At 43.8% G+C, this 26,760-nt stretch overlaps 1 protein-coding gene across 3 annotated transcripts in view; it reads left to right on the top strand.

Annotated features, from left to right (window-relative positions):
- The window catches only part of PPP1R1A (protein phosphatase 1 regulatory inhibitor subunit 1A), a 282,252-nt gene that overhangs the window by 152,835 nt on the left and 102,657 nt on the right, over nt 1-26,760 (top strand). For all 3 annotated transcript variants that reach the window (XM_073561422.1, XM_073561421.1, XM_073561423.1), the window contains exon 2: nt 18,146-18,206. In XM_073561422.1, coding sequence (XP_073417523.1) covers nt 18,146-18,206 — 61 coding nt within the window. The remainder of the gene's footprint in view (nt 1-18,145; nt 18,207-26,760) is intronic.

Here is a 26,760-nt window from a genome sequence, read left to right as displayed (position 1 = left end):
ATCTCCAAGGGTGCCCAAACTTTAGCATCGGACCATTTTTCTTTTTGGAATTTTTAAAATGTGAAAAAATTACAATGTGTATTACTTTTTAGCCTAAAATACAAAACAAATGTGTCATCTTTAACTTTAGGCCTTTTAGAGATCATTTTATCTTCAACTTGCTTAACTGTTCACAATAACAGTAATTTTGACCAGGGGTGCCTAAACTTTTGCATGCCACTGTGTATATAATTGAATGTATGTGTGTATCACCAACCAATCACGAAGCATCTTTCATTTCAACAGAGCTGTTTAAAAGAAGCTGAGCTGTGATTGGTTGCTATGAGCAACAGTTTTCCCTCTCCACTACACCTCAGCAGACACTGACCGGGTGGGAGAAATCTAGCATTCCCCGGAACATAACCTCCCAGCCATTGTCTGCCCCCCAGAAAGGACCAGAGAGCACATGACAGAAATTAATCACCCCCTCCCGTGTCCATATACCCATCACACATCCTCCATGCCATAGGCACATCTTCCCTCTTAAAGGGATCTCCGGTATGGAAGCTAGGGCAAATCCCTCAGTGCTCTGATTCTGACCCCAGGCTTCTATTAAAGGGATCATTGGTATGGAAGTAAGGGCAAATCCATCCAGCACTTTGGTTTTGACCCCAGGCCTCTCTTAAAGGGATCCCCGGTATGGAAGTTAGGACCATTCCACTCAGCTCTGTGGTTCTGACCCCAGGGTCTCTTAAAGGGATCATTGGCATGGAAGTTAGGGCAATTCCACTAAGCGCTTTGATTCTGACCCCAAGCTTCTATTAAAGGGATCACTGGTGTGAAAGTCAGGGCAAATCCATCCAACGCTTTGATTCTGAACCCAGACCTCTCTTTAAGGGATCCCCAGTATGGAAGTTAGGGCAATTGCCTTCAAATACTCTGGTACTGACCCCAGGCTCTCTTAAAGGGATCTACTGTGTGGAAGTTAGGGCAAATCTCTCAGCGCTCTGATTCTGACCCCAGACTTCTATTAAAGGGATCATTGGTATGCAAGTTAGGGCAAACCCACTCAGCGCACTAGTTCTGATCCCAGGCTCTCTTAAAGGGATCCCCGGTATGGAAGTTAGGGCAATTCCACTCAGCGCTCTGGTTCTTACCCCAGTCTCTCTTAAAGGAATCATTGGTATGGAAGTTAGGGCAATTCCACTCAGTGCTCTGGTTCTGACCCCAGGCCCCTTTTAAAGGGATTCCTGGTATGGAAGTGAGGGCAAATCCTCTCTGCGCTCTGATTCTGACCCCAGGCACCTCTTAAAGGGATCTCCGGTATGGAAGTTAGAGTAAATCCCTCAGTGCTCTGATTCTCACCCCAGGATTCTATTAAAGCGATCATTGGTATGGAAGTCAGGGCAAGTCTACTCAGCGCTCTGGTTCTGACCCCAGGCTGATGGGATGATGTAGGATATTAGGGGTAGTAGTCCAGTGGCTCTGGCTGATGGGATGATGTGGGATATTAGTGGTAGTAGTCCGGTGGCTCTGACGGAATGATGTGGGATATTAGGGGTAGTAGTCCTGTGGCTCTGATGGGATGATGTGGGATATTAGTGGTAGTTGTCCGGTGGCTCTGACTGATGGGATGATGTAGGATATTAGGGGTAGTAGTCTGGTGGCTTTGACGGGATGATGTGGGATATTAGTGGTAGTAGTCCGATGGCTCTGATGGGATGATGTGGGATATTAGTGGTAGTAGTCCGGTGGCTCTGACTGACGGGATAATGTGGGATATTAGGGGTAGTAGTCCGGTGGCTTTGACGGGCTGATGTGGGATATTAGGGGTAGTAGTCCGGTGGCTGTGACAGGATGATGTGAGATATTAGGGGTAGCAGTCTGGTGGCCCTGGCTGACGGGACAATGTGGGATATTAGGGGTAGTAGACCGGTGTGCCTCTGGCTGACGGGATGATGTGGGATATTATAGTGAATGTGACTATGTGGAGTGGGCGGGGCTCTACAATCAGATTTATATATATAGATATAATCATTATAATTTGCTATAACTAACCGTAGTTAGTGACTATGCCCAGCTAGTGCTGTATAGTAATGCTTTTTTTGCAATTAGTCTTAAAAGTTGCAGTAATATGTCATCATGTTCCAAGGAGATATGTTGCTAAAGAATTTTTTTTTGTGACAAATTCTGGGATAGAAATGACTGTATGAATTATTTAATCTGCAACTTCTAATTTTATAAGACGAAGTTCATTCCTTTATAAGTTCTGAACTATTTCTAATTATAGTACTGCTCAATTGAAGCACAATTATTAGATTTCTGTCACTAGAATATTGGTTAGGTGACTCACAGAATATTAGTTTTCTCCTGCAGGTTTTTATATCCTGTTTCCATACTTCACATAACTGGGGGAGTATTAATGGTGAATAACATCATTATGATAGGCCATCAGTTTTTTGGATGGCTGTTTGACCTCTGTGATGGCTTCCGCTCATCATAATGCCTCGTGCACACATTGAGTATTTTGTGAGTTTCTTACCTCAGTATTTGTAAGCCAAAACCAGGAGTGGGTAAAAAAAATGCAAAAGTGGTGGCAAGTTTCCATTGCACATGTGCAAATTGACCGCAAAGTGGTTTTCAGTAAAATGGCTCCTGCGCAGATTGAGATCTCTGTTCGTCATTGAGCAGAAATCTTAATCTGCGCATGCACTGCCACTGGCCCCATTTTCCTGCACATGCACCGCTCACAGCTAGGATGATGCAGTGTGCAGGTTAAATCAGGAGAACAATAAAGACAACAGGAGCAGGCGCCATGGTAGAGCTGAAGACCCTACCAACATACCTGCCCCTGTGCACGAAGCTGATTACACAGAATCCACAAAACGGATTTCTTCACCACATATATCACTTTAATCAGCATCACAGCACTAATATTGCCATGTCTGCACTTTACTTAGCAAAATCCTGCTGACAGGTTCGCTTTAATAGAACTGCAAGATGACTCTGAATATTCTGTCAATGTTAGCCCCCCCGTAGTCAAGAAAACAATAAAGGGGGGGACTCATGGCAGCATAAACTCTTATTTTTATGACAAAGTTTTGGACATGTTAAGGTTAATATTCTAGTCAAATGATTTATTATGGCTGTCAGTCAGGGCCTTGAAACAAGCTGGAACCAGTTTTATCTGGTTCTTGGCACCCTTTTTTAAAACAACGGTCATTGGTCAGTTAATTTTGGCGGTCTTTTCTCAATTCTATAAATAGTACTGTTTCTCTTGCTCTCTGGCATTATGTCGCTGACAGAAGATAAGAAGATCCCGCCCGCCCGCCCTCCCCTTTTTATAGCTGTTTCTTGTCATGATGTTCTTTTGTGGGGAAATCGCCCTTAATTGGGTGGATTGGATATGATATTGGAAATATGGTGTTCTGTTATGTTATTTATTGAATGGAGTTATTTATTAATTGAATATGTAACCCAAAATAAACATCGCGGCCACTTTTCTGCCAAATTTATTGGTCTGGAGTATTTATTTGTATGAATGGGTTTTGTGCGGCCATGTTCATTACAGTGGCATTCACACAAATCACAGGAACCAAAAGTCCTAGCATAAGTCCTAATTGGGCACCCCTCTACACACCACTTGGTCAGGTCATATCTCCCAACTTTAAAAATCAGGGAGAGCGACCCGTATTACTGCAAGTACAAAGTAATTTTGCCGATACTGAAGCCCCTTAGATTTCTTACCCACTACTATACCTCTTTGATAGATCTTATAGGGTATAAAGCCCTAAAATATGACTCCATACTGCATACTACTCCCACAGTAAACTCCACACAGTCCTCCGTCACGCACATTGTGAAATCACAAAGTCTCCAGCAAAGTATGATGCCACCACAGTAACCACAAAACAGTATAATTCCTCGGAAAGCATGATGCCCCTAAAGGGCCCCACACACAGTATGATGGCCCAACACCTCCCCTATATATAGCATAGAGGACCCACAGCCCCCTATACTCAGTATCATGATCCCCACAGCCCCCACACACAGTATAAGGGCCTCCATACACAATGTGATGTTCACAACAGATCCCACATTCAGTGTGAGGCCCACACACACTGTAATATCACCACAGCTCCTCACAAACTTTGAGAGAGCCCACAGCCCAATAAACAATATGATGTCCTCTACAGCCCCAACATGCCATTTGAGGGCCACCTCATACAATATGATGACCTCTGCAGCTCTTCACTGAGAATAAAAGCCCTCACAGCCTGTAACACAGTGTGGGGATCTCCATGCACTGTTTGATGGCCCTCCTGCCCCCCCATTCACACACACACATGATGCCCTCACAAGGCATATTGTCCCCCACAAGTACTGACCATTAAAAAAAATACAAACCACTCACCTTCCCGCCATTCTCCTGCTGTCAGTGCACTGTGTGGTATTTGGCATCCACACAGGATAACCCATGTAATGACGTCATCATACCTGCTGTACATGTCAGTCTACCGCGGGTGAGCCGCAGACATCCGTGGACACACGGTGGGCATGGGATTTCCTGAAATTCCATCCACTATGCTGTAACATCTGGACGCTGCAGGTTGGATGCAGTATTTGCTGATCGTGTGCACATACCCTTACAGTTTGCAACAGAGGCATGGCTGAGCCACTGGCTCAAAATGTCTGCTCTCCTATGCTGCAAGCAGAGGAGTGAGCTTCAGAGCAGCACTTGCAAGCTCTCCTGTAAAGAACTTGTAAGCTGTGGGCTCCTTGCCTAGGAGACCAGCCACCTCTGATTGATAGCAGTGGCAGCCAGTAACCCAGGCTTATTTGTGCAAGCACTTTGGAATTTTACCCATTTAAGAAAATGAGACAACTCCTGTAAGCTCCTTTAGGACTAATTAGCTCCGTTTACTCCTTGCTTTCCAGGCTGATTGACCATGAACCTTTATAAAGCTGCGCTAGCGGTGCTCTGTGGAGCTGCCTCATTTCCACTTTCTCATTGCTACAATGGCTAATTTGATCAAAGATGTTTAAGGTCATGGAGACAAATATCATACTAATTTGCATGGATTAATTGTCATTCATTCCCTGAAACACTAATTTGCAGAAGCCTCTTTCTTGATGAGAACAATTACATTTTGTGGAACAACACTTGTGGATTAAGCTGTTTGAGATTTATTTTACGTGCAGTCGTTCCGGAAAACTGAAGACTATTATCCCAGTCCTATAAAAGCCCATGATCAGGTTTGCACAATTTTACTGTTTGCATCTTTATTTTTTTTAATATGGGCCTAAAAACTAACATGTCATTACTAACAAAGAAAGCTGCCTTTCTGTTCTATCCAGTGATGACTATTGCCCGTGATTCAGCTGCTCTACATCAACAAAGCAGCTCTTCTTCCGCTTTGCTCTTTTGATGGGGTGTGACTGCTGACATAATACTGATTGACAGCTGGTTCCCCGCATCTAGGCAATGGGGAGCTGGCTGTCAATCAGCATGACGTCGGCAGTCACACTCCTTCAAAAGAGAGAAGCGAAACTGCTATGTCGATGTGATGTCATTGGAAGCAGGTGAATCGCCTGCAAAAGTGGTCTGTTACTCCTTGTTACTCCATTTTCATCTTAGGAGGCAGCCTGTATACTCTGTCATGATGCCCAGTTTGTGCTAATATGTCCCCTGAAGAGTCATTTAGTGACGAAACGCGTCGGGATGCACAGGGATTTTGTAGGGCTATGGTTTATAGGGATTAGATGTGGACTGCCCTTGTTAGGGCGGGAGTCATGGGTGTCAGTTATAGTTCAAACAGGGCTTGTATAGGGTGAACCCCCCTTTCTTCCTGACCTGATATGACTCTGATGGGACATCTGATCCTGGACATCCTCCATCTTCATGTGGTGAGATCTTTCCTTTTCACATTTCTTTGTTGATGGGTTTATTGTTATGTCCTTATTATATACATGAATAGGCATATTCCTTGATAACCTTTACAGGGTAGAGGCCTCTTTAGTTCCTCTGATAAGGAAACTGTTCATTTTTACTTGGCCTTTTTTGCACTGGTTTAGTCCAAGTATTTTTCTGGTCCAATCTCTCAAAAATTTTGGACTTGGAATAGCCACATGTATACAGTCATATGTAAAAGTTTGGGCACCCCTATTAATGTTAACCTTTTTTCTTTATAACAATTTTGGTTTTTGCAACAGGTATTTCAGTTTCATATATCTAATAATTGATGGACTCAGTTATATTTCTGGATTCAAATGAGGTTTATTGTACTAACAGAAAATGTGCAATCTGCATTTAAACAAAATTTCACCGGTGCAAAAGTATGGGCACCCTTATCATTTTCTTGATTTGAACACTCCTAACTACTTTTTACTAACTTCCTGAAGCACTAAATTGGTTTTGTAACCTCATTGAGCTTTGATCTTCATAGCCAGGTGTATCAAATCATGAGAAAAGGTATTTAAAGTGGCCACTTGCAAGTAGTTCTCCTATTTGATTCTCCTATGAAGAGTGGCATCATGGGCTCCTCAAAACAACTCTCAAATGATCTGAAAACAAAGATTATTCAACATAGCTTTTCAGGGGAAGGATACAAAAAGTTGCCTCAGAGATTTAACCTGTCAGTTTCCACTGTGAGGAACATAGTAAGGAAATGGAAGAACACAGGTACAGTTCTTGTTAAGCCCAGAAGTGGCAGGCCAAGAAAAATATCAGAAAGGCAGAGAAGAAGAATGGTGAGAACAGTCAAGGACAATCCACAGACCACCTCCAAAGACCTGCAGCATCATCTTGCTGCAGATGGTGTCACTGTGCATCGGTCAACAATACAGCGCACTTTGCACAAGGAGAAGCTGTATCGGAGAGTGATGCGAAAGAAGCCGTTTCTGCAAGCACGCCACAAACAGTCACCTGAGGTATGCAAAAGCACATTTGGACAAGCCAGTTACATTTTTGAAGAAGGTCCTGTGGACTGATGAAACAAAGATTGAGTTGTTTGGTCATACAAAAAGGCGTTATGCATGCGCTGTATTGTTGACCGATGCACAGTAACGCCATCTGCAGCAAGATGATGCTGCAGGTCTTTGGAGGTGGTCTGTGGATTGTCCTTGACTGTTCTCACCATTCTTCTTCTCTGCCTTTCTGATATTTTTCTTGACCTGCCACTTCTGGGCTTAACAAGAACTGTACCTGTGTTCTTCCATTTCCTTACTATGTTCCTCACAGTGGAAACTGACAGATTAAATCTCTGAGACAACTTTTTGTATCCTTCCCCTGAAAAGCTATGTTGAATAATCTTTGTTTTCAGATCATTTGAGAGTTGTTTTGTGGAGCCCATGATGCCACTCTTCATAGGAGAATCAAATAGGAGAACTACTTGCAAGTGGCCACCTTAAATACCTTTTCTCATGATTTGATACACCTGGCTATGAAGTTCAAAGCTCAATGAGGTTACAAAACCAATTTCGTGCTTCAGGAAGTCAGTAAAAAGTAGTTAGGAGTGTTCAAATCAAGAAAATGATAAGGGTGCCCATACTTTTGCACCGGTCAAATTTTGTTTAAATGCAGATTGCACATTTTCTGTTAGTACAATAAACCTCATTTGAATCCAGAAATATAACTGAGTCCATCAGTTATTAGATATATAAAACTGAAATAGCTGTTGCAAAAACCAAAATTGTTATAAAGAAAAAAGGTTAACATTAATAGGGGTGCCCAAACTATTACATATGACTGTATATTGGTAGTAATCTGTCATAGAGACTCATACAGTTACCTCCTTTATTTTTTGTGGTTTTTGATTTAGTGATTTACTTGCACTACTATCTTTGGTAGCTTTTACATTTATTATTAAAAGTTATGTTTTATGTTATTTCTCGATTGCTGATTCGGTACCTTGTATCGTGAGAATTTGTGGGTATTTAACCCACTTTTTTGCTGTTTATCTTACTCCTTGTAGACAAAGATTGGAAGCCGGGCAGAACAAGCAGGGATTTAACGACTATCTGACTGTTGCCTCTCTAAAAAAAAAAGTCTTGGATAACCTCTTTAATTTACAATCAATGATGGCCAGATATACAGTATATACAGGTGCATCTCACAAAATTAGAATATCATCAAAAAGTTAATTTATTTCAGTTCTTCAATTCAAAAAGCTAACCTCACATATTATACAGAGTGATCTATTTCCATTGTTTGTTTCTGCTAATGTTGCTGATTATGGCTTACAGCCAATGAAAGCCCCAAAGTCATTATCTCAGTAAATTATAACACTTTATAACACCAGCTTAAAAAAATGATTTTAAAATCCAAAATGTTGGCCTACTGAAATGTATGTTCAGTTAAATGCACTCAATACTTGGTTGGGGCTCCTTTTGCATCAATTACTGCATCAATGCAACGTGGCATGGAGGTGATCAGCCTGTGCCATTGCTGAGGTGTTATGGAAGCCCAGGTTGCTTTGATAGCAGCCATCAACTCGTCTGCATTGTTGGGTCTGGTGTCTCATCTTCCTCTTGACAACACCCCATAGATTCTCTATGGGGATAAGGTCAGGCGAGTTTGCTGGCCAATCAAGCACAGTGATACTGTTTGTAAACCCGGTATTGGTACTTTTGGTATTGTGGACAGGTGCCAAGTCCTGCTGGAGAATGAAATTTCCATCTCCAATAAGCTTGTCTGCAGAGTGAAGCATGAAGTGCTCTAATATTTCCTGGTAGACGGCTGCGCTGACTTTGGTCTTGATAAACCACAGTGGACCTACACCAGCAGATGACATGGCTCCCCAAACCATCACTGATTGTGGAAACTTCACACTAGACCTTAAGCAACTTGGATTGTGTGCCTCTCCACTCTTCCTCCAGACTCTGGGACCTTGATATCCAAGGTCTAGTGTGAAGTACCCACAATAAGTGATGGTTTAGGGAGCCATATCAACATTGGTGTAGGTACACTGTGTTTTATCAAGAGCAAAGTCGGCACTGGGTATTAAAATGCGAGACTCGTGTGAGTTTCTCGCAAGTCTGACCCCGACCTTATAATGTAGCGATAAAAGATATTGACAGTCAAAAAAAAGTTCCCTTTTTATAGTGCTGTATTTATAACAAACAGCCAAGTAGAGAATTTTCTATTCTCATTCTGTTTGCTATATCATGAATCTATAAATGAGATATAAAGGAGAACACAGGTGATATAAAAGGGTTGTCCACTTGTCACAATTCATTTTCATCTGTAGGATTGCCCAAATAAAAAGTCCCCAGGCTTATATGGTGTCCAGGTGCTAGAGCCCCAAGCCATGGAGGGCATTCTGTTTGTGTAAGGTGGCTCAGTGGTTAGCCTAGCAGTGCTGGGGTCCTGGGTTCAAATCCCACCAAGGACAACATCTGCAAGGAGTTTGTATGTTCTCCCCGTGTTTGCGTAGGTTTCCTCCCACATTCCAAAGACATACTGATAGGGATTCTAGATTGTGAGCCCCATCGGGAACAGTGCCAATAATGTCTGTAAAGCAGGGTTCCCCAACTCCAGTCCTTAAGGCCCACCAACAGATCATGTTTTCAGGATTTCCTTTGGATTGCACAGGTAATGCAATTATCACCTGAGCAATACTAAGGAAATCCTGAAAACATGATCTGTTGGTGGGCGTTGAGGACTGGAGTTGGGGAACCCTGCTGTAAAGCACTGTGGAATTAATGGCGTTATATATAAATGAGTAAAATAAATAAAAAATAAATAATGTCCAATGCCTGACAGCATTTCCCTGCAATGGTGCCTACTAAATTCAACAGAGTGTCCATGCAAAGCACAGAAGTGTTGGGTCCATGAGAATCAATACTTTTCGAAGGTGTTCTCTACCCCAAGGATGAGGGATCCTTCTATATTAACTCAAAGAACTCTTAAAGGGATATGTCACCAGGTTTTTGCTTTCTTATCTGAGAGAATCATAACAGAGGAAAGTAGACCCTGATTGCAGTGATGTATCACTTAGTTTACTGGGTGCAGCAGTTGTGAAACAATCAGTTCTTAGCAAAGCTGAGAAAGCTAACCCCACCCACACCAAAGCTCTATGTACACTGTCTATTGACAGTGAGCTGAGGAGGACAAACTTGGCAAAATGGGAGCTAGTCTGGGCAATGATAATGTCCTAGTGATAAAACCTTCATTGTAAATAAGCAATAGCACACAGCCTAATAAGTGACACATTGCAGAATTCAGTCTTTCCATCCCATTCCTTTAAAATAGGCAATACATTAAGAGGTCAACAAATTTCATCACACTTTATATTCTAAGCAATTGAACACACAGCAACGTTTTCTGTCTTGAATAAAACACAAAGTACAGTATAACAAATGCACAGCACGTTTTTTTTATTTGATTAGAGATAATAGCAAAATCCAAGCAGCTGCTTAATATGCTGGATTTTTGGGGGTCTTCATAACTTTCAGAATAGTTTCATAGAGTTTGGCAACTTTTCTCCATTGATAAAGACATGAATTAACATAGAACTCACAGAATCAAATACATAGTATACAATGAAATACTTAAGCTTTTGTATTCCTTTAGTGCGTAGATGACACATCTGTTGATTCTTGAGATGGCATATGGATTCAGCTATGTTGGGAAAACAGCCATGGCAATAGCAGTGGCACAAGGACGAAGCTCACTGACAACTGGGGTCATTTAAAGATCAGAGAGGAGTCCTTTCTGTCCTTTCTGCTGTTTTTCATCAGTAGTAATATGAGGCACACTAATAACAGATGACACATATAGCTGTAACTGGAGCGCCCTCACTCACCAGGGCCTTGGGGTATTCGGTACCGGGCCGGTTGATCTTCTCAACGGGGGGTTGTCACGGCAGCTGTGACCCGGTCAGTGGCCCTGGGGCTCCATTACAAAAGGGGTTATGTTTCAGTGTGCTTATGGTGGTGAAAGTTTATAAGTGATTCGTGACGCCACCTGTGGTGTTCAGCAATAGAGATGTAAGCCGACGCTGCAGACGGATCCTCTGGGACAGATGGTGTGGTGCAGCAGTGATGTTATAGCCTTCCACAGGCAGGGCTGTAGTCCCAGGGCAGTGTAGGTGAAGTGACACTTAGATGGTGTAGTGTCAGGCGCGAGGGATGTAGCAGAGCTGGACAGGTTCGCGCAGGAATAAGTGGAGGACACCAGGGCATGTAGTTCCAAAGCTTTACTCAGTCTGTTGCAGGTACAGGTGCCCGCATCCGTGCCATGTCCTCCGGGTCAGGAGCTCAGCCAACTTCCAGGCAAGATGGAATACTCCTTTCCAACACTCCGCCAACATATGTGCCTTTTCTGAACATCTCCTCTTATAGCGCCTTTGAGTGAAGTACTCCTAGTACTGAGTTACACTGGAGTTCCACCTGTCAGATGTTCCTATGAACTCTACTTGTACGGCAGACAGCTGTAGCCTGCTTCGGGGACTCCTTGCTACTAAGTCCCGGCTCACTAATATGTTGCTGTTGTGCCCCCAAGTCTTGTGTGGGAATAAAGTGGTCACTACTTCTATTCCTCTGGTGTCTGCTGCAGGACCGTTAGTATCCGTACAACCTCGGGGACCGGACCCTGGCCTTGCGCTTAGAACTTGAAAAGGGTTCTCCTCTAACCCTGGTCCTTGTTCTTTTATTCTCCTCACGTTCCGTGCTAATCCTTCTTCCCAATGGAGAATCAAGCTTCCTTTCTCTGTCTCTTTCCTGTGCCAGCAGACCCAGATCACTGTGGCCTGCTGCAGCACTTCCTTCTTCCATCCCTCTCCCGGGGATCTTCTTTTTTCTCACTCTCTGTCCTTCTACATCCTCACTCACTGACTGAATGAAACACTGTCTGACTGACTCAACTCTTCCCGCTCTTTTGTGCGAACTAAACTCCACCCACCTCCCAGCACGTTTCGTGTTCCAAGCATGGAGCCACCAAGGGGTGCTATGCTACACTCCAAGCAGGGAGCCGCCGAAGGTGCTTTGCTACACTACTTTGTGGTGTGGGGTGCAGGTGTTGGAGCGTGGTCAGGTGTCTCCACCTTACCTGGAAGGTGGGGTACCACACCTCAGGAGGAGGTGCAGTACCTCTGTGGCGACTGAACCCTCAGGGGCGCCACATAACATCAATGGAAATTGAGCAATTATTTTGTTAGAATTTCCACGCATTTAATAGCATTAATGGAAAACCGTGTATGTCACTGTGATTTTACAATGTACTTAAACTTGACCAGCTGCCTGCAAACAATAGAGACATGATTTTTTTCCAGCTAATAGAACCTGTAGGCAGAGATACATGTAGTATTAGAGAAATATCACATGTTTAGGGACATTTTCTAAAGGATCTTCCTAATCACCTGTCAGAAAATGATTAGGGTACATAAAAGAAAGCAGAGAGGTGGTCCAGACCAAAATCAAAATTGTTACAAAAAATGTGTGGCCGCACAGTTCTGATTCTTGAAACAGAATGTGACACTAGAAACCATCCTGGCTTGGTTTATGCATTATTTTAATGCCGCAGTTTTATATTGTTCCAATCATGGACATACTTCGATTCCATAATTTACCTTTTTCATATCTCATATACTTAATTTGTAATACTCAATACAGGAATAAAAGGTATGCCAACACATAATATTCCAGGACCAGTAAGGTATAAATCAGATAAATGAGTTGTAATGGATTTGCATGAGTGGAGTTGTTTTTCTTTATAAAATAAAGATACTATTAATCCGCAGGGCGGTTTCCCGGTTCATGAATGTGAATAGAAATTCAGGTAGACACTTCCAAAAAATTCTCTGGAAGGCGACGTGTGATAGTTCCAGACTCTCTTTTACAGGCAACAGGCATGAACAAAGAAAAGTTGGTATACAGCAATGAGCTAATATTTGCAACATTCTCCTTGTTCTTGAGACTGTCTGCTGGCAATCACTTCAGCAGCACCTCCTTTCTATGTCATAGTCTGTGTCTCTTATAATTAAGTACAGCTTAGAATGCTGGTCAATGTCACTTCTCGCATTAACCTCTCTTTGCAGCGATGCCTTACAGTAGCCCTTGTCTGGCAATTTGCACACTCTTGTGTCAAAGTTCCATACACACAGAAATTAGTCTCTGTATCTGATTTAATAATTCACTTCTCAATTTGCCATCAGCACTGACTCCGTTGGTCTGTCAATCCTCTAATTTAGGAATACGCCTAGATGCTCCTATTCACTGTGACAAAGTCTTGCTTTTATAGCGGATACCTTCTCTCTGTTGGTGGACAGACTCTACACCCTCAGGAACAAGCCTCTGTACTCCATTTTCACATGTACTCTTTTGGTTCTATTTCCATGGAGTCCAATTTTTGGGGGAAAAAAACACTAACACTGTTCTAGTAGATTTCTGCATGGGGTAAGGATCGTGGTCCAAGCATATTTTCACTATAACATTCCAGAACCTAGAAGGAGAGAAGACAGAGTCAGTATCATTTAATTTATCAATCTTTATTTGATCAGGCAGTCTCGTAATCAGTTTTTCAAGGAGATTTATTTGACAATCAATGGTGAAATAAGTGTATCAACAAAATAGGAAATGGAGGGGTTATTTGGAGGAGGAAAAGGGGAAGAGCAGAGATTAAAATCATATGGAAATGTATGCTAACTATGAAGCACAATAGTATCAAATACATATTGGAATGCACAGAAATACATGTAAAATATATACAATGAGATTTAATACAACAGTATTGATGTGAAAGACCCGTGAGAGGCTCATTGTGAGGTATCATCATAGAATACCATCAAATCTATATAATGTATGTATGAGCCCTTCACATAATTCAGGCTTGAAAATGAAAAATACTAGTGAAAGTGGAGCAGCGGTGAGAATATGAAGCCTAAGTCATGTTAGCCTAATATATGACACTTCGCCTAATATATGATACCTCCTGTGTGGTAAGATGAGATCCTGGTACAGGAGAATGGAAGGTAAAGAAGAGGGGAAAAAAAAAGTATATTGGAAAAGGAATAAATTAAAAAATTAAAATTTGAGAACATAAGAGAACTTGTGCACATAACCATATACAGTGGGGGAAATAAGTATTTGATCCCTTGCTGATTTTGTAAGTTTGCCCTCTGACAAAGACATGAACAGTCTATAATTTTAAGGGTAGGTTAATTTTAACATTGAGAGACAGAATATCCAAAATAAGATCCAGAAAATCACATTGTATAAATTATATAAATGTATTTGCCTTTTGCAGTGAGAAATAAGTATTTGATCCCTCTGGCAAATAAGACTTAATACTTGGTGGCAAAACCCTTGTTAGCAAGCACATTGGCAAGATTTGATACTTATTTCCCCCACTGTATCAGTCACACATTCAGTATTCGGTGAGTTTTTTTACCTCAGTATTTGTAAGCCAAAATCAAGTGAGGAACAATCAGAGGAAAAGTATAATAGAAACACGTCACCAATTCTGTATTTATCACCCGCTCCTGGTTTTGGCTTACAGATACTGATGTGAAATACTGACCAAATACTGAATGTGTGACCGTAGCCTAAGAGTAATGGCATCAATGTGCTTGCAAGAAAAAAGCAATATATATGGAGGGAAGAGTAAGATAGAAAATAATCGGTGTTTGTTTTAGATGCAGAAACAATAAAAACAGTTATACGTATTGAATTAGAAAGACATTTTGACAGGAAGGAAAGAAGGGAACAGTTTTAGAAATGCTACCTGGCCTGAGGCAATAGAGAGAACCTAGAGCGTAGCTGCAGCCATAGTGGACAAAAGGCGACAACGTAATGTATCTGAATGAAACCCGGCCAGGCAATGATAATAGAAATGTGGCGATGCTTATTTAGCCCCAAATATTGGAAATATCTGGGGTTAATAAAGGGAGAGCTTGCCTCATATAATGATGGCGCATGTCACAGTGGTGCGATATTGCACAGACACAGTGCATCAGAAAACTGGTAAACTGAGTGTCCAGAGGGACATTAAATAGAGCAAGTGAAAAGGTAATCGTACAAGGGAAGAAGGTTCTGCATACAGTGACTCACTGGGAATGGGATCAGTGGACATGCAATTGTGCAGGGGAAGGGGGCATGTTGTGTGGGTGACTTTAGTTGTGGAGGGTGCAGCAAAAGGAGAAAGATGAGCTGTGGAAATAAAAAGGAGAGATTATTGGAAAAAAGTTATAGTATATTCTAAGGATTTAGAGGAGGACTGAGAGTGAAAATGTGAAGGTAACATGAAGGGACTGGGAGAAAAGACAGATCAGATGTGACATCATATTAAAAAACCATAAAATAAGAAGAGATCAAAGACTGGCAAGAGAAAGTGAGACAATAGTAGACCAAATTAGGAGGAAACGGTGAGAAATTCAGCCAAAGATGATACCTTCCCATATACTACCTAATGTTCCAGAACTTATATAATCAATCCATGATAGAGTGTTAGGGAATTTAGGAAAGAAATACTGTATTTTTCGGACTATAAGACGCACCCCAAGTTTTCAAAAGGAAAATAGGGAAAAAAATTAATGTATCAAATGAGGGTCTGTCTTACAGTCTGAATTCAGCTTACCCAGGGCGGGGATCAGCAGTGCTGGTGGAGTGGGGTCACAGGAGATGTTCGGTGGTCCGGCGATATGATTCCCATCCCAGGCTGGTGCGGCAGGTTCGGCGGTGGTGCCCAGGGCTCCGCCAGCATCTTGTGAAAGCCCAGAGGCCCCACATATCCATTGTTGTGATGCGGTGGCCTCCGGGAAAATGGCCACTGGGGGCGGCGCATGCTCAGATTGCGCTCTCGGCAATGTTGTCTTGTTGCTGAGATCTCAATCTGAGCATTCTCAGCCCCCGGCGGCCATTTTCCCGGATACCACCGCATCGCAGCAATGGATGTGCCGGGCTTCCAAAATGCCGGCGGAGCCCCCCGCACCATAGAGCACCACCACCGAGCCTGCCGCTCCAGCTGCATGAGCTGCCCCAGCCTGGGAAGGGAGTGTGATCATCCCCCAGCAGCGTCGGACCGAGATCGTTGCAGAATCGCCCAACTCCTGCTGCCCCAACAGTATTTGTAAGTATAATATTCCAACTATAAGACGCACCCCCATTTCCCCCCAAAAATTTCACTTTTCACTACATTTGGTGGCCTTTCCTGGCAAATGAGTAGTTGGTTCTGGAACTCTGGCATATTGGTATATGCTTTTGAGAGGAGTGTCCAGTGATATCTAATAGAGGAATGTACCTTGTACCTTATTGTTCTTATTTCTGGAAGAGTTTGTGGGGTTTGGTTTCTGATTGATTGATTTATGTGTATAGTCGCTGTTGGAGAACTTTTGGTGTACTTATTCCACCACAGTTTGTCAAACACATCTCCTTGAAAAAGACTTTTGCATAGGTCAAAATGTTAGACCATATCTGCTTTGCATATTCCCAGGTGAAAAAAAAGATTGATAAATTGAATAATACTGATTGTTTTTGCTCCTTACAGGGACGGGGTCTTATAGTGTAGTTGTGTAGTTCCTTGGAGTGACATATCAATTGCCAAGTGTTACTCATACCTTACTTGCTAGCTTTCTAAAATACAGGCATTTTGTGCTGTCTCACTACTCTTCAGCTTCTTAACAGGCTGCTAGTCTACATGTGTCTGCTAGTCGACATATATCTGCTAATGTACATGTGTCTGCTATCTTCAGGAAGTAACTCGGTAACTTCTAAAATGCCTGTACAGACTCAGGGGGCTGGAGCATGCAAACTAATGCTAGTCCCACACTCCCTATGGGTTAGCATTTCACACAACAAACGCTTAATAGATAGATCTCACTCCTTCCTTGGTTCTCCAACATCTTGCCAAGGACCACTGGCCATGGCCCCCATGACATAAGTCCTGAGTCCTGCCTCTCACATGCATGCGTCAACCCGAGTGACAGGCTAGCTTCTGCTGAAAGCTAGTGGACAGCCCAAAAACAAAGCCGAGTTTAACAGCAAGTAAATTATGATGTTTTTTTAATAGATTTTACAATCTTTTAAGAATCTATCCCCAGAAAACCCCTCTATTAGGGTATGTGCACATGCTGCGGATTCTGCAGCGGATCCGCAGCAGATTTGGCCCCGCGGATCCGCAGCAGTTCCGCAGACAGTTTTTAGTACAATGTTAGCCAATGGGATTTCAAATCCGCAGTGCTCACGGTGTGGATTTTTCCGCGCAGTTTTTCTGCGGTTTTAAATCCGCAGCATGTCAATTCTTTCTGCGGATTCCGCAGCGGTTTGACACCTGTTCCATTATCCAGGTGTCAATCCGCAGGGGAAAACCACTGGCAAATCCGCAAGAAAACCGCAGGTCACTTTACCTGCGGTTTTACCTGCAAATTCGTGCTGAAACATCCGCAGGTGAATCCGCAGCATGTGCATGCAGCCTTAAGGTGGCATCTCTATTGCAATAAGATCAATGGAAACTCATAATAACTAGGGCAGCATGGTGGCTCAGTGGTTAGCACTGTTGCTTTGCAGTGCTGGGGTCCAGGGTTGAAATCTGATCAAGGACAACATCTACAAGGATTTTGTATGTTCTCCCCTGTGTTTGCGTGAGTTTTCTCCTGGTACTCTAGTTTCCGCTTGCATACCGATAGGGAATTTAGACTGTGAGCCCCAATGGCGACAGTGATGACAATGTATGCAAAGAGCTGTGGAATATGATGGAGCTATGTAAAATAAGCTTAATAACAAATCTGAACTATTATGAATAATTTGGTATTTAGTGTTGGTTCAGGTGGAGACATTCTTTAATTTTTATAAGAGAGTGGGGGAACCATTCTCAACCTTCTTAGAGGGTCTTATTGGTATGCTTGGCATAGAAGTACAGAAAGTATTTTAATGTTGCAAACAGGATTGAACTACATCTTTGGCTTAGAAATATGGTTAGGCTGTAATAAATAGTATTTACTTGTGTTTAACCTGTGCAAAGCTAGAACGAAGGAACAAGTCACCATCTTTTCAATGAACATACCTGAAACACCTAAATGGTATCAACTGTAGGCATATGATAATCGTATATTTTTCCACTGTATATCATACCGCGTGTGATGGTGGAAATAGCATAAGCAATTAGTACATTCACTATATCATAAATGTATTCCAGAATAACAAGCAAACATATTTTATTTTCAATCAATAGATTCGCAGACGCAGACCTACTCCGGCCACACTTGTCCTGAGCAGTGACCAGTCTTCGCCAGGTAAATGTCATATTGTCTTGAATATTGTTACAAAATACTGGATTCATTTACTAAAAATGTCCCAGTCATATTTATTACATTTTAGTATTTGCTTTGCTAAAAATTTGACCTTACATTTGTGCAACTTTTTAATCTCATTGTCCATTAATATTTTGATTTTGATTCTTGTCTATAACCACTATGGACTTTACATTGAGTAAGGGTGGTTTCACATTAGCGTTTAATGCCACAGCGTTGGCCTGCGCACGGCTGCCGCTAAGTCCCGCCCCCTGCCGTGCCTCTGCCGGTAGCTCCGCCTACGGGCGCACAGCACTGCATGCGTCCTGCCTCCCCTATCTTTAGCACTGGGGATGCAGGCCGTGCACAGGTATGCATTTTTGCCGGCGCATGCGTCCTTTTGACGGGTGCGCCGACCAGCGCCAAATGCAACCTGTTGCAATTTGGTGCGCTCGGCGCACCGTCAAAAGGACACATGCGCCACCAAACACATACCTGAGCACGGCCTGCGTCCCCAGTGCTAAAGATAGGTGACGCAGGATGCATGCAGCATCCAGCGCATGTAGGCGGAGCTACTGGCGGAGGCGCGGCAGGGGGTGGGGCTTAGCAGCAGCCATGCGCAGGCCGACGCTGCGGCCTTAAAAGCTAATGTGAAACCACCCTAATATGTTTCTGAATGTTTTGTGAATTTTGACATAATTAACTAGAAATGGTGACGACTATTACTAAGACTGGCAATGCGTACATCAACACGGCAGGGCATGCTAGGCATATCCTGGATTTCAATGCGTATTGACAGCAGTCTTATTTTTTCCAAGATCAAAGAACAAATAAAAGACTAGATATTTTTCAGCCTCTATTGATATCAATTGACTAAGCAGGTTCAACAATGAGAGACTAAAACATTGCTTGTGACACCAGCACCTTCCAAACCTAATGCAAATACATAGGGCCCAGTTCATCATCACAGGTATAGTTCATGCTGGTCTTGATGAGAGGGAGTGCTGGAGTCAGAGGCTCCTGATTCATGAAGATGTGCACATCTGACATGTGGTATGCACCTCCTTGTTGTATGGACTGGAGGGAGATTTCTGGAGTAGGAAACTCTACAACTCAACATGAATTCGACAAGATGTGGTGTCACACCCTCTACCCCGCACCAGATCCAACCCAACTACTCCCATTTTGCCATAGCTGGAAGAAACTGGCCTGAAGATACCAAAAGTCCCAAAAACTCTGGCATCTAAATTTTACAACTTTTCAAAGCTTTTACCCCAGAATTCTGGTGTGAAGGCTTTGATGAATCAAGACCAAAGAGTTATGAACATGATCCTGTATTTTCCTAATTTTTCATATCCCACTGGAATAAGATGCACAAAATTTACTAGAAGGCACGTGCTACTTAATTTTTGGAGCATCTTTTTGGGGCTTCTGTGCGTCATAGTCAGAAATCTGCTCCATCCATAGACAGGAGTCGTTTTCTACTATAACTCCCTCTACTTTCAAGCATGAATTATAATTAATTTTTTGGGCAGCAATTGGTCTTGACTCCTTTTTACAAAGTCCCCATTATTTTAAGAAGTGCTGGAACTGATATAAAAATGCTAATAAGTGTTCTTCAAAAATTTGCAACTTCTACATGACAATTTTAAAGTGGAAGATAAATCATTCCCATTAGGGTTGATTGATAAAGAATGGCAGTTTTTACGCCAGTATTGTTCATCGGTGCACTGTAGTAAAGATGTGCCTGTAATGCATCCTTCTGCAGCTGTGCATCAGCATCAGAAATGTTCTTCAGTCATGGCCCGTGTACATTCCTGTCTTAATTTAAACAAATTTTGTTGCAGACGTTGTCAGAGGTGTCTCGACTATGTGCCATCCTGCTAAGCTCACCCATTTTTTTAAATAGGTGGTGTAGGCGTAAAAGCAAAACAGTTTGCAAAATTCTCTCTCTCCCTATCTCTCCGTCTCTCTCCGTCTTCTGGGAGAAGTCCCTGTTCAGAGTTCAGCAGTACGGGTTCGTGTTGTGATTGGGTCACCGAGGAGGAGAGCAAGCCCAAGCTAAGCCACAGAAAACCAAAAAGGTTGGTAGCTAAGCGGATTGCAGACCCCTGATCCTACCCACACAACTAGCAGTAGCCGTGGAGCGTACCTACGATGATCCTAGACTCCTCGGCACAGCCAGAGAGCTAACTAAGCCTAAAGCAAAAAAGGGGAGATCTAAACTGCCCCAGAGCAGACCCCAAAGTTATATATAGCCCCCAAGCATAAATGCAAACAGAATAGCAAATGAACACTTAGCTGAACATGCAGGGACTGAGCTGGAAACATCAGACCTCAGGAGGCAAGAAGAAAATCACCAGCAGGGATAGAGGGAGTCGGCTGTCTTAAATCCCAATCTGAAACCCCAGATCTCCAATCGTCGTCCTCATTATCAGGTGACAAGCCTCTGTTAATCAGATCAGCTCCATTACCTCCAGTAACCACCAGAGGGAGCCCAGAAAGAGAACTCACAACCCCTCTGTCAATCTGACCAGCTCCACTACCTTCAGTAATAACCAGAGGGAGGCCAGAAAGTGAATTCACAACAGGTTCGCTCATCTATAAAATACAATGTTACTTATCAGTATTTATGGTAATTGTTGATTACTCTATTTTTTTAAAGTATAAAGATATAAAAGAGAGAGACTTTTACAACTGGAATTATAGCGGTTGTCTGGTGAAATAAGTTATCACCTCTCTGTAATAGGTGATAGGTGATAGCTTTGTGACCAGTGGGAGTCCAGCCACTGGCATTGTCATAACCGGTCACTTTCATCCTGCTAGAATGAAGTGGCAGTGCGCATGCTTGACTGCTGCCCTATTCAGTCCCAACTGGGCTGCCTAGCACTACGCCCTATTTTTTTCCAGCAGACCAATGGAGAATAAATGGTTTGGCGGCCCGGCAACTGAACTGTTGCTACATATTGTAACAGGTATAAATATTCTCTGTTGGGGATAAAAATGTTCCACCCTGCTGGTTGGTGCAAGTCCCAGCACGTGTAACCCCTACGGATAGGTGCTAACTAGATGTTACTGTACAACCCTTCTAAATATGAAATATGAGATGTTTTCTGCATATGCTTCAGGTCTGATGTTGTTCATAATTTTTTTTAGATATGAACCCTTGGATTGCAACCTTTTACTATATAGCAGTAGCACAAGAGGTTAATGAGAACACAACATTCCCAGCCTCTCCCTCAGGTGTACCTACTTTGTTAAGTTGAGCTAATTGCTCTTCTCTTTCTCTTACTAATAAGGCCATCTGCCTCATCCCTTTCACATTCAAGGATGCTTGAAAGGTTTGAAGGCAAAAATATCTTTCCCACACATTTCCTACCTTAAGCATTTCTGCATCTCAAGAACAACCCTTTCTTAAATCTTCAGCACTGCGATATAACCAGACTACTCAAATGTTTGAGATTGGTCATCTTACAGGCCATTACTAAGCATTTTAGATAGGAGGGGGTTAATGGGAGCATCTGTTTCATCTAATTGGCTCTTTCTTGTTCATTGAAGTCTTTATTGAGTTCATTTAATTTTAGAGAGTGCTAACGGCAAATGAAAAGATGGTATATTCTGCTTGACCTGGTTGGTGATGGCTAAAAATGAGTGTTTATTGCAGAGAAATATGTTGTCTAATATTCTGCTTATTCCCCAGGAAGCATTATAAATCATCTTTGTTTCAGCACGCACTTGTGAATTTATTCATTGCAAAACTGTGATAATTGTGAGATAGGTGTGGGTCTCATAGCTGGCAAACCTTTGATTTGCCGGAATGGTAGAATCATGATTGGTAATTGTAATGGTGGCTCAATGATTGCAATCACAGTGGTTTTAACCTTGTAGCACTGGGGTCCTGGGTTCAAATCCCACCAAAGACAAAACCTTCAGGTGATCCGGTTCCCCCCACACTCCAAATACCTACTGATATGGAATTTAGATTGTGAGCCCCAATAGAAACAGTGATTATGGTGCTATATAAGTAAACAACTAAATGAATTATGTCATCCATTATCCCCTGCTTCTCCCATGGCTGCATGACCACAGCCAGGAGTAGTTGCATGGAGCTACCGGTCAAGCTTGCGACCTGTGGCTTCATTCACATTTTTTGGCACTGAAGATATATCAAAGCCTAGACCTTGGGGATCATTGTCACTTCCATAGTCACAATTTCAGGGTATGGGAACACATTGCGGATTTTGATGCGTTTCCGCAGCGTTTTTAGATGCACGGAATTGGATCAAATCCGCAGTGAAGAGTGCACACAATGTTAATCAATGGGAAATCCAAAAGCGCTGTGCACATGCTGCGGAAAAAAATGTGCGGACATAGCGTTTTATTTTCCGCAGCATGTCAATTCTTTGTGCGGAACTGCAGCGTTTCTGCACCCATTGACTTGCATTGAGTCAGGCACATCCACAGCAAAACCACAGATGTAAAAAAGATCTGCGGTTTTGCGTGCGAGAACCGCTGTGGCCCGGGAGGAGGGAAGTGTGTGGGCGGAGTGTGGACGGTGACTGTGTGTTAGGAATCTGGTTTCTACCATGCCTATGCAGGAATCCAGATTCTCACATTTATTTCCAGAGGCTAAGTCCTTTGTGCCATCTTCTGAGCATGCTCACGGGACGAGCTCCCATTGGAGTTCAGGAGTCAGGTGCTCAGGTCCTGCTCTGGATCCTATTGGCTCCTTTTGGAGACTTGGAGATTTCTGGCAGGTCCCGTATGCTATAAAAAGTGCGCATGGCCGTTCCGCCATGCGCTAGTATTTTCATACGGCTGCTGTATGTATGGTGATGGATGCTTGGACTGGTGACTGACTTATTAAGAACCCCTTCCCTCTGATAATACGTCTGTGTGAGTGTTTGGGCTTCAGCCAGTATTAGCGCCAGCGCGCTTAAGCTTCATCTTTGCCAGCAGCTAGCGTCTTGCATCGCGCTTGCAGCATAGCGGTGCTTTCTCTGCGGCTCAGTTCACGCTGCGCTGCGGTTGCAGCCTGTCGGGCGTTCGCAGTTGCGACGTTCCGCATCCTATTTTTACGGTAGGTCTAGGAGTAGTCCTGGTGTTTAAGGCTACTTCTGTGACCTTTAATACCGTATCTGCATCGCTGGAAGTCTGTGACCCTGTACGGACTCAGCGTTATTTATGCTTTTGTTTGCACCTCTGTGCATATAACAGTCTGCTTCAGTGCACTGGGTGCAGCTAAAACCTTGTGCACATTTCCGCCTTAGTGCTCTGCCTCTTTTAGCAGCGGTTATTCCATCCACCGCACGGTGGACCCCGAGTGGCGAAGGCACTTTATTTTTTATTTAGTGTCTTCCGCCACTCATAACATAATACTAGCGCCAGGGTCTGGCTAAGAGATGGCAGATCAGCAGCAACTTACACAGTACATACGGCAGCTTGAGAACCAGTTGGTTTCTCTTGAGAGGGCTCTCTCCGCTGCACAGGCCACTGATGCTGCTGTCAAGGCTCTAACTGATGCGGTTGCGCGCATGTCCATGTCTACCCTTGCGCCGACAGTTACCTGCCTCCCGTTGCCCGAAAAATTTTCCGGTAATAGCGCCTCCTGTAGGGGTTTTATCAGCCAATGCTCAATTCATCTGGAGCGTCTGGCTGCGCAATTCCCCACGGAACAGGCCAAGGTGGCATTTATCATATCCCTACTGTCGGGAAGGCACTAGAATGGGCTACGCCGCTATGGGAGCATGGTGACCCGGATATTCAGACCGCAGCTCATCTGCTAACAGCTATCAGGCAGGTGTTTCTCGGTCCATGGGTTACACATGACACCTCTCTACAGCTCCTTGCTCTGTCCCAGGAATCCCTCTCGGTTAGCCAATATGCCGTCCGTTTTCGGACATTGGCGTCCGAGTTGGAGTGGTCCGACAAAGCTCTCATCCCGGTGTTCTGGAGAGGATTAGCAGAGCATGTCAAGGATGCTCTCTCCATGAGAGAGATTCCCACCAGCTTGTAGGAGTTAATATCTATCTCCTCGCGGATTGACCTCCGTTTTTCAGAGGGTGGTTTGGAGCGTACACACTCCAAATAGAGAGGTATTCCGGCTCCCAAATTTTTTGCGCATCTGGAGCTGCCTGAACCAGAGGTTCTACCCCCAGAGCCCATGGAGGTGTCTCGTGCCTATGCTAATACACGTCCGGCTCAGGAGTCCGTTTGCGGTTGTTACTGGTTACACGCTGCCTCTCAGGAGGACAACGCTCCGCAATCGTCGGATTCCATGCCGGTTGACGAGACCTTTGTCCCTCCTCATTTGAGGCCTAAGATTCTCGCGTGGGCACACGCGTCCAATGCGCACAGCCATCGTGGCTATATGCAGACCACGAAACTGTTGGCTGGTGCGTATTGGTGGCCGCACAGGGCTCAGGACGTCAAGAGGTTCATTCAGGCCTGCACCTCATGTGCTCAGCTTAGCCTCCCTAGGCAGAGTGTGGCGACGACCGTCGACACACGGCGGCGTCCTACTGTAACTCCTGCTCCTGCTGTCTCCCAGGTGTCCCTTTTGAAACCTGGCAATCTGGCCTCCACTGAGGCCTTCCACGTGTCCCAGGTTATCGTGTCATCTCCCAGGACACCAGGCTCGCTTCCTAGCGAGCCTAAAACCTACACCACTATCGGGCACAGGACGGTGGCTCGGAAGGCTCAGGGAGGGGGGGGGGTCTTAGGAGGGAGGGTAATGTTAGGAATCTGGTTTCTACCATGCCTATGCAGGAATCCAGATTCTCACATTTATCTCCAGAGGCCAAGTCCTTTGTGCCATCTTCTGAGCATGCTCACGGGACGAGCTCCCATTGAAGTTCAGGACTCAGGTGCTCAGGTCCTGCTCCGTATCCTATTGGCTCCTTTTGGAGACTTGGAGATTTCCGGCAGGTCCCGTACGCTATAAAAAATGCGCATGGCCGTTCCACCATGCGCTAGTATTTTCATTCGGCTGCTGTATGTATGGTGATGGATGCTTGGCCTGGTGACTGACTTATTAAGAACCCCTTCCCTCTGATAATACGTCTGTGTGAGTGTTTGGGCTTCAGCCAGTATTCGCGCCAGCACGCTCAAACTTCATCTTTGCCAGCAGCTAGCGTCCTGCATCGCCCTTGCAGCATAACGGTGCTTTCTCAGCGGCTCAGTTCACGCTGCGCTGCGTTTGCAGCCTGTCGGGCATTCGCAGTTGCGACGTTCCGCATCCTATTTTTACGGTAGGTCTACAAGGAGTAGTTCTGGTGTTTAAGGCTACATCTGTGACCTTTAATACCGTATCTGCATCGCTGGAAGTCTGTGACCCTGTACAGACTCAACGTTACTTATGCTTTTGTTTGCAGCTCTGTGCATATAACTGAGTCTGCTTCAGTGCACTGTGTGCAGCTAAAACCCTGTGCACATTTCCGCCTTAGTGCTCTGCCTCTTTGAGCAGCGGTTATTCCATCCACCGCACGGTGGACCCCGAGTGGCGAAGGCACTTTATTTATTTTTTATTTAGTGTCTTCCGCAACTCATAACACTGTGTGCCTGTCTGTGTGCGGGCGGGGTCTGTGGGGCTGTGTGTGTGGGGGTCTGTGTGTGCCTGTGTGTGTGTGTGTGTATGTGTGTGCATGTGTGTGGGTCTGTGTAGGCATCCATTGTCTGATGGGACTACTGCTCCCATCCAGCAATGAATGCTCACAATGACAGCACTGCCGATGATGGGAACGTAGCCCATCAGACAATGGCTGTGATCTGTAGTAGAAAAAAAAACCATACAGAACATACGTGACATACATATAGCATACAACACATAACATAGATTACATACTTACCAATCATGTAGTCCCCGAAGCCCTCGTCTCCTTTAATAAAAATAAAATAACAACCTATACTTACCTTTCCGCCGTAGTCCAGTTATTAACGAGTGTCCCACGACGATCTCTGGTGTAGAACACTGACATCGGGTGATGTCAGTGCTCTACACGGCCTCTGGCATGCACTGACAGCGGAGGTAACCCTCTGCGGTGTATATCCCTCCGCCGCTGCCGGGAGAGAGGTCACTTCAGTTCATTCTCTCACCGGCAATACTGTGTGAGAAAATTCACACGCAGCATTGCCGTAAAGTGAGAGAATGAACTCACTTGACATCTGATGCACTGCAGGAAGATTATCTCCTGTCAGTGCATCACTGGGAGGCCCTATAGAGCAGTGACATCACCTGATGTCACTGTTCTATAGGAGAGATCGTCGTGGGTCACTCGTTATTAATTGGACTGCTCCAGACAGGGAGTATACAATTGGTTTATTATTTTACATTTTTTGCAGGAGATCGAGGGTGTCGCATGTATTTTTGCCGTGCAATAAAGATTGAAAACTGTGTGTTTTATTTCATTAAAATACTTTATTCTTATGTGTGTGTGTTTTATTAACCCTTTGATACTATAAGATTAATAATGGATAGGTGTCTTATTGACTCCTCTCCATTATTAACTGGGCTTAATGTCACCTTACAATACAAAGGTGACATTAACCCCTTACTACC

The sequence above is a fragment of the Dendrobates tinctorius genome, unplaced genomic scaffold (assembly GCF_039654945.1).
Source record: "Dendrobates tinctorius isolate UK_male_01 unplaced genomic scaffold, ASM3965494v1 ptg000319l, whole genome shotgun sequence".
NCBI classification, from domain to species: Eukaryota; Metazoa; Chordata; class Amphibia; order Anura; family Dendrobatidae; genus Dendrobates; species Dendrobates tinctorius.
This window is presented reverse-complemented; position numbering and strand designations above follow the sequence as displayed.